The sequence below is a fragment of the Stenella coeruleoalba genome (assembly GCF_951394435.1).
Source record: "Stenella coeruleoalba genome assembly, chromosome: 19".
Taxonomy (NCBI): Eukaryota; Metazoa; Chordata; class Mammalia; order Artiodactyla; family Delphinidae; genus Stenella; species Stenella coeruleoalba.
This window is the reverse complement of record NC_137165.1, coordinates 13308450-13327069: the sequence shown is the minus strand read 5'-3', so window position 1 is coordinate 13327069 and position 18620 is coordinate 13308450. Positions and strand designations below refer to the sequence as shown.

The 18620-nt window shown below is 57.9% G+C and overlaps 3 protein-coding genes across 4 annotated transcripts in view; 2 read left to right on the top strand and 1 right to left on the bottom strand.

The window, feature by feature from the left end:
* Positions 1–3694, bottom strand: part of RTN4RL1 (reticulon 4 receptor like 1) — a 65134-nt gene extending 61440 nt beyond the window's left edge. The window contains exon 1 of the mRNA XM_079905087.1: positions 3538–3694. Within this exon, the coding sequence (XP_079761213.1) occupies positions 3538–3550 (13 nt within the window). The 5' untranslated portion in view covers positions 3551–3694. The remainder of the gene's footprint in view (positions 1–3537) is intronic.
* Positions 3695–7180: 3486 nt separating this feature from the next.
* DPH1 (diphthamide biosynthesis 1) lies at positions 7181–18129 on the top strand. Of its 2 annotated transcripts, XM_079904814.1 has the most exons (14): positions 7181–7470; positions 8237–8332; positions 10127–10279; positions 10400–10463; positions 12046–12167; positions 12590–12747; positions 12877–12998; positions 14840–14908; positions 15315–15471; positions 15604–15704; positions 16537–16615; positions 16876–17016; positions 17187–17294; positions 18000–18129. In XM_079904814.1, exons 1-13 carry the CDS (start codon positions 7437–7439, stop codon positions 17274–17276), a joined length of 1386 nt encoding a protein of 461 aa, XP_079760940.1. In that variant the 5' UTR covers positions 7181–7436; the 3' UTR covers positions 17277–17294; positions 18000–18129. The 2 variants fall into 2 exon arrangements, with proteins under 2 accessions (XP_079760940.1, XP_079760939.1); XM_079904813.1 differs by lacking the exons at positions 7181–7470; positions 8237–8332 and having other exon boundaries at positions 9867–10279.
* Positions 17380–18502, top strand: OVCA2 (OVCA2 serine hydrolase domain containing). Its single transcript, XM_079904817.1, has 2 exons — positions 17380–17649; positions 18000–18502. The coding sequence occupies exons 1-2, from the start codon at positions 17406–17408 to the stop codon at positions 18497–18499; spliced, it is 744 nt and encodes a 247-aa protein (XP_079760943.1). The 5' UTR covers positions 17380–17405; the 3' UTR covers positions 18500–18502.
* The last annotated feature ends 118 nt before the right edge of the window (positions 18503–18620 follow it).

Sequence of the window (18620 nt, the reverse complement as noted above, 5' to 3'; positions counted from 1 at the left end):
TTCCCTCCTCCATTGGGGCTAAGGAGGGCCATGTCACTAATAGCTCCAAGAGGAGCCTTTACACCTGGCCACATGGAGACCCTCTGATTCCCTAGGGAACCTCTGGATTCAAATCAACCAAGCATCTGACAACCCCATGGCCCCTCTACGCTTCCCTTCTTCCCACAAAGGAGACCCAGTCTAGCCACTAGGCCAGCCCATCAGGCTATGGAAACCAAAAGAACAAAATGCATCTTACCGGGTTGCAGGCCTTCATCTAGCTCTCGCTGAATTATGCAGGGATGGCATTAACTTATATAAATGAGTGTGTTTGACTGATTTTGTGGTTGATGTACAGATAAATTCTAACGAAAGACAGCTACAAGCTTTTAAATTATTAATTAGACTGCCACTTAACAAAACCTACTTGGCACTCTATTTCCCTGCTTAACAAGACAAAAACTTTAAGGTTCTGTATGTGCCCAGAGGCTGTTGATTTGCATTCTGTTTTTATAGCTCTAAAAATGAAAACCATAGATCCTGACCTTAAGCAGGCCGCTTCTTGCAAAGCAAAACCCCCAGCAGGCTGTCCTTCCTTCCTGGACGGTGCTGGGTGGCTCGGGGCCTCGCTTGCCCTGACCATCTCTCATCTCTGACCAGAGATTTGCTTTTTATATCCCTGGTTCTTCTGGGGGTAGGCCAGGAGATGGAAAAGCCAGCAGGCCTAAAGTCTGAAGCCTAAAGCTACCAGCGCTGTCAGCAGCAGGGCTATTCTGGTTCACAGAGGTAGGGCACCCCCAGTTCCTAAAACGTCCTGCCTGGGGTCAGCGCCATGTTAACTGCAATAGGACAACCAGCAATCAGAGGGACGACCCTTGTGGTCCAATCCCTACTCTCACCTTCTTCCTCCTCTGGGGTTTCTTTGCAGGATGGGTAGGGCTCGTGGTCCCCTCTTCTCCCAGGAACTAGGGAGGGCTACTCTTTCTTCATCTTTCAAACCCTTTTCCAAATCATAATTAAACTATGAAACTCCCTCAGAGCCAGGACCCCACACAGGGTTCTGCATCTGACAGGCAGGGAAACTGCAACAACTATCTGAATCCACGCTATGACATTTTTGCCAGGAGCCTTTGGGAACGATTTGAGAAGCAGAAACTTCAAGGGCCACCCCTCTTGGCACCAGCCCCAGTCATATCTTTGTCTCTGGGCACACACCTAGAATCCACACAGAGAATCTGAGTGGCCTGCGTGCGTGTGTGTGTGTGTGTGTGTGTGTGTGTGTGCGCGCGCCTGTATGCACAAAAGAGACCAGTCCTGGGGACCAGGATCAGGGGCCAAGGGAGAAAATTGCCCAGGAAAGGACCCAAATAAAAGTCCTTTGCCTACACCATGTCCCACCAGCAGGCTCCAGGCCGCTGGAGCCCAGCCCAGCCCAGCCCAGCAAAGGACTTCTCTGCTCTGCTTCCCTCAGGCCAATCCAGGTGGAAGCCTCTTTGGTTGGTAGAACCTCTCCTGCCAATGAAGCTGTGCAGGAAGGGAAAAATAGCCCAAGTGGCAAACACACGTGACTGCCAAGCCTCCAGTGGCCACCTCTTGGGCAAGGTAAAGAGCCTCCCCCAGAGGGAAGCGGCCCCCAGAATGCATTGGACTCATCCCAAGCTGGGCCTCTGGCTAGCAAGGATGTGAGAAAAAGCCTCCTGGAGGCTGCTCCAGCCTCCCTGGGCACTTAAACCATATAAATAAAGTGCGTGGGCTGCTTCATGGCTCGTTTTTAACTGTAAACTGCCAAAAGACAAAAGACCAAAAGGGAGATGAGATGTCAGTTCCTCTCTGTTATCTCCATCACAGACCTGCAGACCAGACATGGCGGCCTTTAAAACTGCCTGGGAAGCCTTCCCCACTGGGGCAAGTTTGCACGCTCCTGGCCCAGGCTGCCCAGACCTCGGCCTGCGCTCAGCTGTGTAAAAAAGCATCCTCTCTGTGCAGACACACTCTGGCCAACACCGCTGGTTGCTGAAAAGGCTTTTAGTCCCTTTCTGCTAGGAAAAGGAACTGGGGTGTATCCGTGAAGTGGTTTCTCCAACCAGCCGCAGAGACTTTTCCCACCCACAGTGAAGGGCAGTCAGCGTTTCCCCCCTGCACTGCACCGACCCACGTGGAGGGCACAAGTCACACACAAGTTTGTGGATATTGACACGGTGGGGCAACCGAGGCTCCTGGGTCGGACTGAGACAGCCGGGACCACCACACCGCCTTTACTGCTTCCAGCGCAGGCGTGGTTTCTTCACCTACCTGTCCGACCTGCTTATGGGGTCTCTTCCATCACCCCCACATCTGCTCCTCCCTGCCCATCTCCGGGCTTTGCTTCCCCCTCCTCCGCCACCTCCCCCCTGCCCATTTTCTCCTTCCCCATCCTACTGTGAGGTCAGAATCCTGTGCTTACGACACCTCGGTCTGTTGCCATGGAAACAGGGGCGGATTAAGGCTGGAGCGCGGAGCGCAGGGATCAGGCCCCTCCGCTACCTGAGCACCCGCCTCAGCAGGCTCCCGCAGGGCCCGGGCAGCCAGCCGTAGGCGCCGGCGGCTCGTCAGCCGCTCGGCCCGGGCCAGGGACGAGGGGGTCCCGACGGGGCACCGCAGCCCACCCGGACCTGGGAAGGGAGAGAGGTAGACGCAGAGGCCCGGGCAGCGGTTGGCGGAGCTCGCGGGCTCACGGCGTGGTCACCTGCCCTCCCTGGGCCCTGGGGACAGCTCCCGGCGCGGCAGCCACGTGGGGGCGCGGCGGGACTTCCCCAGCGCCCGCGCCAACTTTGCAGCGCTCAGCTATGAGCTCGACAAGCCCAAGGCTCGTCGTGAGGTGGTCGCGGTCTCTTAAGTTGACCCTGGCTCCGGCCGCGCTCGCTCCCGGCACGGCCTCCGCCTTCGCATCCCTCCGCTCCAGGCAGAAGGAAAGTTTGAGGAACCGATCAGCAGGGGCTAGCCACCAACCCTCGGCCGCTGGGTGTCCAGAGCCCACTGCTGAGGACCACCAAAGCGGGGCTACAGGGAAGGTGCCCGAGTCCGGGCCCCACCTGGGAACCAGGACGCGCAGTGAGTGAGCGGCCGGGCCGCGCGGTGACTGACCGCCAGCTGCACCGGAGCGCAGGTTGGACCCGGCCCCGCCAAAGCGGCAGAAGCTGGCGGCGTGTGCCCGCGCAGGGGATGGAGCCTGCAAGTCAAAACTTTATACTGGCAAAGCTAAGGTCCCAGGAGGCCGGCGCCCCTTCCATCAGGGGCAGCTCACTGTGGTCTCGAAATGACCTCGCCGAGCCAGAACCCTAGGCCTGGCCGCTTGATCCAGGGAGCAAATCCCGTGTCTCGCTACTGGCCCCAGTCAGGGGCTGAGCTCCTCCAGCAGTACTTCCTCGGCGGTTGCGTCCCCGCAAAGCCCGCCAGACTGCCCAGAGCTGCTTCCCGGGCCCGGAGCCCCGGCGCCTGGCAGCTCTCGGGCGGCTCCCAGGCTCGCGGCTCTGCCCCGTGCGTATCCAACTCCAACTTGCCCCTGCGGCTCCAACTCACCTTTGCGAAGCATGTTGGCCGCGGGGCCGCCACTCGGAGGTCGGCCTAGGCGCGCTCCCTCCCAGGGTCCGGATTCAAATCCTTGGGCGCTGGCTGCAGCTAATCCGAGCGCGTCGAGGCGGGGGCAAGCCGGGGATCCGCTTGTGCCCGGCGGCCCGGCCCCGCAGGGGCATGGTGAGCCCGAGCCCCGCGCCGAGGGCACCGGCGCACACCGGCAACCGTGGCGCTGCCCGGCAACCCCGGGGCGAGCTGCTTGCTCCGCGGAGCTGGCGGCCTGCTTCTGCAGCCCAGAGCACTTTGCAGGCGGTTTTGAGGGGGGACGCCGCCCCCCGGCCGCCCCGCCGTGGCCCCCTCCTTTCCGCCCCCTCGGGCCGCAGCCGCCGCCGCGGTTGCTGCAAAAGGGCGCTCGCACGCACCGCCAAGCTCCGGAGAAAGCGCCCGGCGCGCGTTTGCAGAACCGTGCGATCGGCGGAGCGGGGCGCCTCCCTTTCTCCCCCCCCCCGGCTTCCCCCACCTCTCCTCCCTCCTTCCCTCCTCCGCTCGCTAGCTCCCTCCCTCTCTCTCTCCGCTCCCCGCCCCCGCTCACGGAGCGCCTCCCATACAAAATTTATGAAAGTGCTCTCAGCTCGCGGTGCTGAGCGCCGTCCTATTCCCAGGGCAGCGGCGCTCAGCCGTGCGGCGCCGCCTCCCAAGGTGTTTTCGCTGCGCCCGACCCCGGGGACGATCCTTGGCCTGCGGCCGTCCAAGTACCTGCCCCAGTCCCCGGGCCAGTCGTCGGGCCACTCGAGAGCCCCTCCCGGGCCCCGTGGGCTTCCCGGGGCTCGCACCCGCCGCCCCGCCCCACCCCACCCCCACCCCCCGCTCGCCCTTCGCGGATGGAGGTCACCGAGAGAGGCAGCTGGAAGCGTGCGCTTTGCCCACCGGCTGGGATGCGAGGACCGCCGCCCAGAGTCCCCGATTACAAGTCTGCACCCCTGCCCATCTCCTCCCTGGCCGGCTCCTCTTCCTCCTCGGAGGCTCGACGGCTCCTCCCTGCCCAGGATAGCTCCGGCAGACCCAGCCGCATCGCATCCCGAGACCCAGGACACTATCCTTTTTGAGGGGTGGTGTGGTGTGCCCCCTGGCTGGTCTACACATCTCAGCAAGCATTGGGGAGGCCCAGCTGCATATTCTAGAGAGGGAAAGACTGATGTGGGGCTCAGGCAAGCTATCTCCGCCTGGGAGGGTGGGGGGCTCTATTCTCCCTCAGTCTACACAGACCCCGCCCGGGGCTTCGTGGAAAATGTTGGAGGCACCGCCTAAAAAGCAGGTCCCACAGGGGACCAGTTGGGTTGAGCTTAGAGAGGGTTCAGGCCAGATGAATCCTGGGTGGAGGCCGGCACCCCCTACTGGCCTGGGATAAGAGGGGTCCTGGAGGGGGAAAAGAGTGGGCTAAGTCACCCTTTAAAGGCACATTTATTGAGGGTCTATCATTGTAGAGTACTACTATTCCCCAGGGATTCAGCCAATGAAAAAGGCAAGGTCCCTGCCCTTGTGGAGTTTACAGTTAATAGGGACCAACTGAGGAAAGTCCAGATGAGATGGCGCGCTTGGAAGAAGAAACAGCCAGGTGTTGTTCTGCAGCTGATATGGGCAGATCAGGGAGAGCCGCTCCGAGCAGGTGACATCTAAGCAGAGATCTAATTGAAGTGAGAGGGTGAGTAGTGTGATTCCTTGGAGAAAAACTTGTCATGATCAGAAGGTCAAAAAGAAGGCCGTTATCATTCATTCACCCATACATGCGTTCAACCACACTGAGGCTCTGGGTTTGTGCTAACCACCTAGGCTTGGACTTCCAGAAGTTTATGGCACAGTTGGGGAGGACCCACAAGCTATCCTAGAATGTGACAGGAAGAGATACAGAGTGTGGGAGGGTGCTCTGCTAGCTCTGTAGGGGGGTGGGGGGGAAGACCATCCAGAAAGGCTTCACAGAATAGATGCCGTTGGTCTTGAGGGCTGAATTCATCAGGCTGAGAAGGTGAAAGGCCATTCCAGGCAGGAAAGAATGTGCAAATGCTTGGAGGTGAGAGAGTAACCTTGTTCTGAAGATTAAGAAGATTGGTCCGGAACTACCATGGCAGTCCAGTGGTTAAGAAAGAGCTCGCTTTCCAATGCAGGCGGTGCGAGTCGATCCCTGGTCGGGGAGCTGGGATCCCACGTGCCTCTTGGCCAGGAAGCCAAAATGTGAAACAGAGGCAATATTTAACAAATTCAATAAAGACTTTAAAAATGGCCCACATCAGGGCTTCCCTGGTGGCACAGTGGTTAAGAATCCTCCTGCCAATGCAGGGGACATGGGTTTGAGCCCTGGTCCAGGAAGACCCCACATGCCGTGGAGCGACTAAGCCTGTGCGCCACAATTACTAAGCCTGCACGCTAGAGTCCCCGAGCCACAACTACTGAAGCCCGCGCGCCTAGAGCCCATGCTCTGCAACAAGAGAAGCCACCGCGATAAGAAGGCTGGGCACCACGAGTGTAGCAACGAAGACCCAATGCAGCCATAAATAAATAAATAAAATCTATACAAAAAGATGTTCCACATCGAAAAAAAATCTTAAAAAAAAAAATGGTCCATCTTGTAGTGGGGAAAGAAGGTGAGGTATTCTCTTAGCCTCCACCAGCTGCAGAACTGGACTGAGCCACCCCGTCTGAGCTCCGCCAGGCAGACACTAGCTGAACTCGATGATGCTGAGAGCTGCAGAGGCCCTCCACCAGTAAACCAATGTCGGCGAGGTTGAACAACTTGACCAGCATCTCACAGCAGATCCGCGCCCAAGTATGGGCCTGAATCAGGGTGTGCCGATCCTCCTCCCACCTCCTCAAGCCGCCTCCCCATGACCCCCTGCCCCACAATCTCCAGTATCTTAGGCAAAGTTGGCTGGGGCTGGGCGTGAGTGTGAGAAGCAGAGTTATTTCAGTCCTCTGGCTGGGTGCTGTTTTGGAGTTCAGCCAGGGAGTGGGGGCGACCGTGGGTGGGTGTTGTAGCTTAATGTGGGGGGAGCACTGTGCCCGCCTTCTTGTCAGGCAGTAATTACTCAGACTGCTGAGTAACTCTGGCAGGGAGACCCCCATGGACAGATGGAGGTGTTCTCCGCTTAAGTTGAATAACAGCCCCCAGTGTCCTGCACTGCAGGGTCTTGGGGCACATGCTCATTTCCTAATGGGGGCCAGGGCAACTCATTTAGGACAGGGGCTGTGAGGCAGTGTTATAAAAGGATGGGGGACTTCTATCACCAGTGGGCCCACCTCTGCCTAGGGAAAGGCCCTAAGGGATACGGGGCCTGCTAGGGAGAAGCCATTACTCTGCTGGAGCCAATTTTTCCCCCTTGGAACTCACAGCTGCAGCCAGAGCTAAAGCTACCCACAGGCTGGGCCTTAGTGTCCTGAATGGGGAGGGGCTGGACTCACGGGGTCCCTGGAATTGAGATCCTACACCCTGGGGGTCCAGAGAACCTGAGGGAATGGGAAAGTGCAGCCTGGACTCTTATCAAGCTGATGGGGTGTTCCTTGGACCCATGCTGGCCACATTCCTGTCCAAAGCTGTGATTGTCCTAAGAGCATCAGTTGGTGGTCTGAGGGGCAGAGCACTGACCCCTTCTGGTCCTCCCCTTGGCTGCTCGTTCCCAGCCTGCCCATTCAGCTCTCCTCTCTGGGCAGTCTCCCAGGCAGAGCCTGTGCCTGGCTGCTTGTTTTTCACTTCTCCCTGCACCTTAATTAGGAGTTTCCAAGCAGGGAGGGCCTCCAGGGGAGCCCGAGGCCACAGAGCGCCTTAAAGGGCCAGCTGCGCTCACATAGAGAGCAGAGAGGAAGATGGTGCCAGAGGGCTGCGTGGGCAAACGGTCCTGGGGGACGATTCCTCTATGGGGCAGACCTTGCTGAAAGTCAGTCCTGCAGGTACTCTGCTCTTCCAAATGTCAAGGCTGTCTCACTGGCTACCCTGTCTTCTCTTTGAGATTCCAGAAGCTTATGCCACTGATCAGGAGAGAGGCTTCCTAGGCCTGAGGGGCAGCCTAGGCAGGGCAAACGTTGGCCAGAATCCCGAAGGTTTAGGCAGTCGAGTCCTTAGACTTCCCCACTCCCCCAGGAAAGCACCTTCAGGCTGGGGGCCTTCCCCTGGTAGCAGTTTATCACAGGTGAACCTTCCACACTGTCGGTTCTAAAGGTGTAAGGGCAACCCAGCGCTCCGGAAACCGGCACCAAGACTCAACTTGGAACTGGCTCGGTGGGTGCCGAGTTCTGTCCTGTCCGAGCAATGAGGTCCTCTGAGGCAGGGAATGCAGCCCCACCCATAGGCATCCAGGTCTTATCAGGAGGGGAGAGAGTGAGGGGAGCTGAAGGAGGACCCTGTGGTGTCCCCATTTACAAGACTCCGCCCGCAGAACAGGGTAGGGAGTCGGCAAATAGGAGGGCGCTTGTCGGGGAGAACCAGGTTCAAGCTGCCCGGACGGGGAGGAGGGGACAGGGTCGCTGGGAGAACGCAACCGCTGTGGCCGGGGACCAATAGGGACTCCCGAGAATGTCGACCTTCCCGTCTGACCTGGGGGCCCACTCTAGCCCCACCCCTATCTTTCTCCTTCACGGTCCCCGCCCCGCAAATCCCCGCCCCTCGCTGGCCGATCGGCGATCGATCGCACTGTCTGCGCTCTCCTCGTTCTTCTAGCGCTGTCTTTTTGGTCCCAACGTGGGCAGCTGGTGATGGCGGCGCTGGTTGCGGCCGAGGCCACAGAGTCCGGCAGCCGAAACGGCCCGGGCAGAGGTGGGTGCTGTAAGGCTGCGGCCTCCGGACCTCGCATCTCGGGGTAGGGCCCCCAAATCAGGGACAGGATCCTTTAATGGCGGAGGCGCGTTTCTTCTCCAGACCCGGAAGGCCTTGCCGTCGCTCGCTCTGGGCGGCTGTCGCTGGAGCCCAGGACGACAGGTCTTTCTTTTGCAGCCTTAGGGCACGATCGGGAGCAGCCCCTCCTAGGAGCTTGTAGTCCTCAAGCCGGCAACGCTACCCGCCCTGCCTTGGCGGGCAGACAGACACCTGAAGACTCACGGATAAGACGTACCCGACGGGGAGGGAAGGAGCCAGGCGCGTTGCCCCGGGCATTCCACAAGTGTGCCTTCGGGGAATGCTTCAGGAAAGATGCACAAGGTGTCATTCACCTGGCACTTATTGAGCGCCCGCTCAATGCCAGGCCTGTGCTAGGTGCAGGGACTGGACTGCAGCCCTGCCCTTAGGGATCTCACAGTCTACCGAGGAATGCTGACGTTAACAGAAGGCTACTGCCAAATGATAAAGGAGGAAGCGCCTACTGGCCCTTGGGACAAATCGAGCTGCTACGACTAGCAGCTCCCACACCCCAACAACAAGGGACTTGGACCTCTGCCAGAGGAGCTTCTGAGAGGGGCGGGCCCAGAGACGCAGGCTGGTGTTTCATGGCCTTTGAAACATCTGAACAAGTACCATAGCAGCGGTAACATTCAAATCTGGACTTAGGGTCCCAAGCCTGCCATTCTAGTTCTCCACTGCACCATCACCACCACCACCCATGCATCAGCCCTCCCCCCCACACACACAGAGGCTGAAGTGTCAGGTCTGGCAGGATCCCTGGCAGAAAATAGTACAGGCTCAATAAATATTCGCTGAATAAATTCATTTCTCTCCTTGTCACATTCCCAAACTGTCTGGTGCCTAAAGGGAGACCAGGGTTGGGCTAAACTGAATTGTGGGGAGTAGGATGCAGATGAAGGGCTGCAGCCTTCCTAAAGGGCTACAATGTTTCTTCTTCTTTAATCAGGGGTTTGTAATTATTTGTGTACCTGCATTTGCCGCCACTAGACTACTAGCCCCTAAAGGGCAAGGTCACTTTTCTGTCCTTACCTGTTTGCCCACAGTCCTGACTAGAGTGTATGTATTCTTTCCATCCTTCCTGGGGTGGGAAGTGGGGTAGAATGATGGAACTGGGGAATTTGTTAAGTCAGTTAAATGTATGGTGTTTATTTCCCTTTTGAATGAGGAGAGGGGAAGAGTGCAGGAATTAACCAGCGTAGACATAGTCAGTGGGACTCAAGTAAGGAAGGCAGTCTTTTAAATGAGTCCTTACAACAGTTTGCTTATAGATCTCATATCTAGGATCTCAGAACTTCAAGGTGTTCTCAGGGGCTGGGGGGAGAGGGACATTTTCCCAGACAGGTTGGGCTGGCTGGACTCTCGGCGTTTTCTCAGGATTGTTCTCTATCAAGGAGCGGTTGTGTGGACTTTTTTTTCATTTGCCTCTCAGTTGAGTCCCCTGGTGTCAGCTTACTCTCCTGAGGTAAGAGCTGAGCCCCACACTCAAGTCCTTGATCCCCAATAATCTCATAACGTGGAAATTATACAGATTTCCTCCTAGCTTAATGGGTTGTCCTTCCAGCTTCAGGATGAACTCGGTGGGGAAGAAGGCTGGGCCAATCCCCTTGGCATCTAGGATCGGGGCCTTAAACTTGGGTGGTGTTAACAGCTCACTCAGGTCTGGCTGTGGTTTAGGCCAGGCACCAACCAACTCAGGCCTTGCATTCATCCTAGGTCGAGCCCCTCGGGGCCGCTTGGCCAATCAGATACCCGCTGAGATCCTGAACAATCCCCAGCTGCAGGCAGCCATTCAAGTCCTGCCTTCCAACTATAACTTTGAGATTCCCAAGACCATCTGGAGGATCCAACAGGCCCAGGCCAAGAAGGGTGAGCCCGTAAGCTTTGAGCGGGGGTGGGGGAGGAGAGGTTGCCCGGCCGAGCCAGGGGCAGTGTCCCCATCCCAGTCTCTTCCCAGCCCTCTGCTCATGTCTCTGCTCTGTCTTGCAGTGGCCTTACAAATGCCTGAAGGCCTCCTCCTCTTCGCCTGTACCATTGTGGATATCTTGGAAAGGTGAGCCTTGGGCCGCTGACGAAGCGGAACCAAGACCTTCCCCACGTCCATTGCAGCTCTGCCTGTTGGCATCATGTTCTCCTTCTGGACCTCTGCCTTACCGTGTTCCTTCCCACAGCCATACACACACCAAGGGGAAAACCCCAGACTAAACTCCTAGCCTGCTGCAATCCCTGCTTGTCTCTATACATCTCCCCTTCCCTAAAAGAAATTGGGAGGGAGAAATGAGTCAACTCCAGTATCTTCAAAGGTGGGCCCACCGCAGGTGGTGGAGCCTGAGGAAGAAGCTGAGAGTCCTCAGAGTTGACCCTGCAGTGGGCTGGGTGGTCAGCGTGGGGGTCTGGCTTGGGGGAAACTTTTTCTCTGTCACATTGGGAGGAGTGAGGCAAGAGGGGCTTGGCAGAGGGAGAAGCGCATAGGAGATGGTGTTCAGTTCCTCTACCTCCCTCATCTAAGTTTCTTCAATACAGTGAGCCATCCTTGGGAGGGGGGTGAGTGCTCAGCCATCTGCAACCAGCACAGGAACAGGGAGGGCGAAAGAAGAAAGGGGAGGTCACCTCGTGATGGGAACCTCCCACTTCCCTGCTGCCGCCCTACCCCCACCCTGCAGCCACAGACTCACTTCCCTGCTCCCACCCTCTTGCCCCTTGGGGATGCTCTCTGGGGCTCGGGCCAATTTGCATACATTTTAATCTATAAAAAATTAAGTGCTCTGGCTGACTTGGATGCCTGGGCTGCATTCTAAGGAGCTGAATTATCTGCTTCTGTGCACAGCCTGATTTGGGGAGGTGGGGGAGCTGCCTGGCAGCAGCTCAGCTTTTCACACCACACCCCCAGGAGAGGAATGGGGAGACCCCCTGACACTGAGCCAGACTCCATGCCCCAGGGGTGGGTCTCAGGGAAGAGCTAATCCTCTGGCCCCATTCCTGTGGTGAGTTCAGGGAGAGTGGGGTCTTCCCCAGCCACCCCGTCCCCCAGTGATTCAGGCCTGGCAGCAGATCCCATGGCAGTGTGCTGGCCAGAGCCCACTCTTCCTAACACATGAGGTGTGTGGGTGGCGCCATGTGCTGCGGAGGAGCTGTCCACGGGTCCCCCCATCCCGGGCACAGGGGGCCCTGACTAAAGGTGGGGAGGTAGCAGGGGGTCTGGGCGACGGGGAGGCTGTGTGTATCCACACACGCGTGCCCACGCACGTCACGGTGCCGGGGTGTGGGAATGGGTGTCTTCGCCCCTGTGTGCAATGCTCATTGTTCTGGGTGGGAGGAGTTGGGGTGGCAGAGGTCTGTGTTTGACCCCCTGTATGCCAGGCTGAGGGTTGGGGGTCCCTCCTGCAGTCTGAGCCTGGGCAGAGGAACAGGGATGCTACAGAGTCCGTCCTCATACAGCTACGGTTCCAGGAGCTGCTGCCAGGCCTGGGGGAGGTAGCAGCTGGGCCCCTCCTACTCTGTTGGCAGAAGTGGCAGCTGCCAACCCAAGGGATTGGGAGAGGTAGGGAGAGTGGAGCTGGGCCCTGAGATACCTCCACAGTTAGGTTCTCTGCTACCTCCTTGTGTCACTGTCCCATTGTTCCCCACCCCGACAGGTTCACGGAGGCCGAAGTGATGGTGATGGGTGATGTGACCTACGGGGCTTGCTGTGTGGATGACTTTACCGCAAGGGCCCTGGGAGCTGACTTCCTGGTGCACTATGGCCACAGCTGCCTGGGTACGGCAGACCAGGACACCCAGACCCTGGCAGGGAGGTGGGACTGCACGCTCATCTCCATCGCAGTGCCTTGTCCTGCTTGTATGCACAAGGTCCCTCCCAGTTTCTGGGATGGCCTTGGCCTTCCTGCACTGCAGGTGGAGCTTTCCTTTGGACTTGGTTGCCTTGGAAACCATGCTGCTGTCCCAGATGCGGGTGTTTGAAAGGCTGTTGGTGGTAGAGCAGGCTGGGCCCCCAGCCGAATGACAGAGATGGAGCTTCTGAAAGACCTGTGACAACACCCTCCCCACCTCCCCCAACCCCTCCCTCTAACCCTCAGGGTAAAGCCACTGGTCCTGGCTACTCAGAAACCTTGGCCTGGGCCAGGCCCTCTGCCTCTCCTGCCTTCCAGAACAGTCTCCTGAACTCTTCCCTCCTCCCAGTTCCCATGGACACCTCGGCCCAAGACTTCCGGGTGCTGTATGTCTTTGTGGACATCCGGATAGACACTACCCACCTACTGGACTCTATCCGCCTCACCTTTCCCCCAGCCAGTGCCCTTGCGCTGGTCAGCACCATTCAGTTTGTGTCAACTTTGCAGGTAAGTGGGCAGACAGTGGCCAGTCTCCAGGCTCTTCCTGGATCCCCACGGCAGGTGCTCCAGGCTGGTCCTATGGCCCTGCCTCTCCTTCCCCATGCACTTGCTTCCCTTCCCTCATTATCCCTACAGGCAGCTGCCCAAGAGCTGAAAGCTGAGTATCGTGTGAGTGTCCCACAGTGCAAGCCCCTGTCCCCTGGGGAGATCCTGGGCTGCACGTCCCCCCATCTACCCAAGGAGGTGGAGGCTGTTGTGTAAGTGAAAAATGGGGTGCCAGTCATAGAGACACAAGAAACGTACTGTAGGAGGGAGCTGAGGTTCATCATCCAGGAGAGGAAACTGAGTCTAAAGCTCCTTAGCCATTCGCTCAAGGTCACCTTGCAAGGTGGGGACCAAATAGGGTTTCAGGTTTCCTGTCTCCCTCTCCAGCGCTCTGTCCAGCATCCAGAAGGCTGTGTCCAGGGTGGAGCGGGAATCAGGGCCTGATGGGGGATGAGGGTGGGCTAGAAGTGGTGGGAACATAATTGGAGAAGATGGATGGGCACGCCCAGGCTGCAGCCCCATTAATTTAGCATCCGGACAGCCAACAAGCAGGAGCAGCATGTCTCCTGCCGCCTAATTATTTTAGGTAATGGAAATGCTTAATGTTGTGTGAACGCAGCCAGCCCCAGAGCCGACAGCTCCCCCGGCTAAGCCTGGGGAGGGGAGCCCCATTCCCAGCTAATGGCAGGGCAGGAGGGAGGGGCACTCCCCTGACTCAGCCCCACCTGCACCCACACAGGACATCCCTGCCCCTAGCAGGCCCACATCAGGGCCTTCCCCAGCCCAGACCTGGTAGCCCTGCTCCCTGAGGGCCATTCCCCCGTGCCTGTGCCTGCATAACTCTGAGCTCGTAGACGCCTGCCCCCGGGGGCGTCATGGTGTGTGTTGGAAGGAGGGACACTCTGAGTGTTGGCCATTCATCAAAATTTGGTGTGATCTCCAAGACAGAAGGAGCTGCCGTGCAGATTGTCTTCCATGCTCTGGCCTCTCCATGGTCTGGGAAGGTACTGTTAGGGACAGCATCTCCTAGGCATGCTTGGTACAGCCTGATGGGTAAGCCTAGAATCAAGTCCCAGATATACTGCCTAATAGCTGTGTGACTTTGGGCAAGTTTCTTAATATCCCTGAACCTCACTTGTATCTTTTGTGAAATGGGGATACTGTAGGTAGCAGCTTGGAGGATTACCTGATAGGACTGAGTGAAGTCATACATGTCAGGTGTTTAGCCCAGGCCTGGTACACGGAAGGCACAAGCCCAGTAAACAGTGGCTGTTATTACAACTCAGTAACTGGACCCAAGAGCTAGTTTGGGCAGAGAGTAGCCAGTATATACCCTGAAAGCTCATTTATGGCGTCGATGACACCCTGAACACTACTTCCCACATCTGTATTGAGCTAGGTGAGGGAGAATCTGTCCCTCCACCTCCAAGTTAGGATCTAGATCTAGAGCCTTACCATGGTCTTGGCTGTCCCTTTACTGTTCCCCCAGAAGGTCGGGGTGGGGAGAGGTGCAGTTCTTAGATTCTGCACTACATAGCTAGAGGGGCCTTAATGGTCATCCAATTCAAACTTATTTTACATGTGAAAAAGCCAGGACAGCGTCTTCCCTGGTGGCGCAGTGGTTAAGAATCCGCCTGCCAACGCAGGGGACACAGGTTCCATCCCTGGTCCAGGAAGATCCCACATGGGGCGGAGCAACTAAGCCCGTGCGCCGCAACTACTGAAGCCCATGTGCCTAGAGCCTGCGAGCCACAACAAGAGAAGCCATCTCAATGAGAAGCCCGTGCACCACAACGAAGAGTAGACCCCATTCACCGCAACTAGAGAAAGCCGGCACTCAGCAACGAAGACCCAATACAGCCAAAACAAAAACAAAAAACAGGGCGGGTGGGGTACGGTGAGGGGGGCGGTGTGTGTGAAATGATGCTTTGTCCCAGTTCACATACGCAGTCAGCAGCATAGCCAAGAACTCAGTCCTGTGGACCTCCGAGCCAGTGCCTGCTTCTTCTGGTGCCCCACCCCACACTCACTGTCCCCTTTCTCCCCGCTGCAGATATCTTGGAGATGGCCGCTTCCATCTGGAGTCTGTCATGATTGCCAACCCCAGTGTCCCTGCTTACCGGTATGGACTGAGCTGGGCTGACCATCTGGGAAGGGGGTGGGGTTCCCTGCCACTGTAACCCTCAATCAGCCCAAACTTCCTCATCCCTTGGCCACTTAACAGCCCCCGGCCCTGAGGATCTGAGGCACTTGGGTTCTGAATCTCGGTATCAGGAGAAGGGTTGCTGCTGCACAGCACCTACCCATCCCCTGGAATCACACCTGGATCCCAGACCCCTCTCCCACTCTTGCCTGCTCGAGTTGCGGAACTGATCTTCCCAACGACAATCTCTGCTCTTGCCTCTGTTCTTACTTGCCTGCATGGAGACTGAGGGTTCAGGAGACCAAGGGGCCGAGTCGGGGAGCTGTGTATATAGCACAAATCCTGTAAGTGGCTGTCACTGTGACCATGACAGCTTCTTTTCCAGATACGACCCGTACAGCAAAGTCCTCTCCAGAGAGCAGTATGACTGCCAGCGCATGCAGGCCAACCGCCAAGAAGCCATAGCCGCTGCCCGCTCAGCTAAATCCTGGGGTCTCATCCTGGGCACTTTGGGCCGCCAGGGCAGTCCCAAGATTCTGGAGGTCAGAGGGCTCGGGATGGCCTCTGGAAAAGAGGACGAACTGGGAACCGAGCTGGGAAAATCAGTAGCCTAAGGGGTTTAGCTTTGGCTGCTTGATCATGGGGACCCCAGCTCTGCCTCCCTCTCCCAACAGCACCTGGAATCTCGGCTCCGGGCCTTGGGACTTCCCTTCATGAGGCTGCTGCTCTCTGAGATCTTCCCCAGCAAGCTTCGCCTTCTTCCTGAGGTGGATGTGTATGTTTGCCCACCTTTCCTGTCTAGCTATGACTGGCTAAAAAAGCTTAGAATCTGGGTCCTGCCCAGCACCTATCGAAGGCTGGAGTCGGTGCTTCCATGATCATGAAATGTCAGCGTTTACAGAGCACTCGTCCAGCCTGGACTGCCTTTGGCTGTGGGTCTTCCCTACTTTGTCTGGCTTGGGGGCTCACAGGCAGCGGCAGCATCACAGTCATTCTGCGTGAGATGAGTTGGAGGGGGGGTTGGCACCTGCACTGTACCAGGCACTAAATTTGATTCTGGAGATACTATTGCAAATGAGCTGCCCAGGCCCTCCCTTCAGAAAGCTCATAGTCAGTGGAGGAAACAGGAGAAAACAAGCAACACCATAGTGTTATTTTTTTTTTTAATAAATTTATTTATTTTTGGCTGTGTTGGGTCTTCGTTGCTAGGCGTGGGCTTTTTCTAGTCGCGGCGAGCGGGGGCTACTCTTCGTTGCAGTGCGGTGGCTTCTCGTGGAGCACAGGCTCTAGTCACGCAGGCTTCAGTAGTTGTGGCTCGCGGGCGCTAGAGTGCAGGCTTAGTAATTGTGGCGCACAGGCTTAGCCGCTCCGCAGCATGTGGGATCTTCCTGGACCAGGGCTCGAATCCGTGTCCCCTGCATGGGCAGGCGGATTCTTAACCACTGTGCCACCTGGGAAGTCCCCATAGTGTTATTCTAAACAGCAGGTGACAGTCTTTAGAATAGTAAGCATGCATTGTCTGTGTTGGGGACACAGCCATGTTCTTCAGCATGCTGCCCAGGAACAGGGCCCGCCCCCCTTGGATCTGACGTGACTTCCCCTCCCAGGTGGGTGCAGGTGGCATGTCCACGCCTCTCCATTGACTGGGGCACAGCCTTCCCCAAGCCGCTGCTCACACCCTATGAGGTAACACCACGTTTTGAAAATCCCTGGGAGAGAGTGGGCTTTGCTCCTAGTTCTGTGGGTGGGTGGGCAGCACTTAGTTACAGCTGAGCCACTTCCTAGCTGTGTGGCCTTGGAAGTCCCTTCACCTCTCTGAACCTCACATTTCCTCTCTGTGCTATAGGGATATAGTAGGACCTTCGTAGGCCGTCGTGAGGGCAGAATTAAATAATCCTGCGTAGAAAAATGTTGGCAGATGTTACTGTCCGGTGTTTCTCCTCTAGGCGGCAGTGGCCCTGAGAGACATTTCCTGGCAGCAGCCCTACCCTATGGACTTCTACGCTGGCAGCTCCTTGGGGCCGTGGACGGTGAACCACGGGCGGGATCGGCTGCTCCAGCACCCGGGCCGGCCGGCGCTGGCGAAGGTAGGAAGGAACCTCAAGGAGGGCGGAGAGGCTTGGGCGCGGCCAGACATTGGCCGCCTCCTTGGTGACGCGAGCCGAGCCCGCCGCCCTGCGGCCGCTACGGGAAATGCGTGTCAGCGGGGTGGGGAACGTCGCGGAAGCGAGACCGTGACCAAAGTCGGCCACCTCAGGTTCAGGAGAGGCCCGCGCGCCCCTTTCCAGCCGTGGCTTGCGAGGCTTGCAGCTGCAGAGACGAGGAGGTCGCCCCGCTCGCTCCCTGAAACGCTCCTTGGTTCCAGGTATCAGCCCCAGCTCTGGCCGGGCCGCACCCTCTCTCCGTTGTCATGGCAACGTCCACTCTCTCTGAGGCCCGCCTCCAGGGTGGTGCCGGCATTGGGTCACGCCTCCTTATGTTTAACTTCCGCTCGGGGAAAGACCACGTCCGTTCCCTCTGGCGCTTGCCTAGAATTATGGCTGCGTCTCCGCGTCTGCGTGTCTTGTGTTTGGCCGGTTTTCGGCAGAGCGAGCGGGGCTTCCGCGAGAAGACGGGAGCGCTGCGGAAGGCGCTGCGGGGTCGCGCAGAGCTCGTGTGCCTCAGCGGCCCGCACCCGGTCGCGGACGCAGCGGGCCCTGAGGGCGCCGGGCCAGACCCCGGTGAGATGAGCCCTGCCCGGAAATGCGCTCAGAGTCTTCTCTGTCTTGCCTCGTCCCCGTAACGCCTGCCTGCACACAGCCACCCTGTCCCTCCCCTCATTCCTGCCACCCTCCCACCTCATTCTGCCTATGCCCTCCATCCCTCCCACCCCAGCCCCTCGCTCAAATTCCAGCCTGGCCCTCCCAGACTTCCACCTTGTCTCTTCTCCAGGTCAGTCTGTTCCCCGCCTCATTTTCCCCAGACTTTCTTCTCTCCTCAGCCTCCTCTCTTTCCCTCACTCCCTTTCTCATTTCTCTCCCCCTGGATTTCCCCTTGTCCTAACTCTGAACTCTCCCCCTCATCGCTGTAGGGCCCTGCCCTCCGGAGGAGCAACCTCGAGGCTGGTGGTTTTCCAAACAGGAGGCAGACGTTTTCTCGGCACTGGAAGAGCCCACGGTGTGCAGAGGTCTGGAGGAAGCCCTGGGAACGGTGGCACAGGCACTGAGCAAGCTTGGGCCTTTCGATGGGATCCTTGGTTTCAGCCAGGGGGCCGCGCTAGCAGCCCTTGTGTGTGCCCTTGGCCAAGCCGGCGATCCCCGCTTCCCATTGCCCCGGTTTATCATCCTGGTATCTGGTTTCTGTCCCCGGGGCCTTGGCCTCAAGGAAGCCATCCTGCAGGGCCCCTTGTCAGTGCCTTCCCTCCATGTTTTTGGGGACACCGACCGCGTCATCCCTGCTCAGGAGAGTATGCAACTGTGTAGCCGATTCGCTGGAGCCATCGCCCTCACCCACTCTGGTGGCCACTTCATTCCGGCAGCCGCACCCCAGCGCCAGGCCTACCTCCAGTTCTTGGACCAGTTTGCAGAGTGAAAGATCAACGAATGCCTTTGCCTCTGCATTCCCTCTCCACCCCCTATCCCCTAATGGAGACACATGACCTTGATGCAGCCTCTACAATCCCTGTCCTCCCCTTCTTTCCCCTACTGTGATC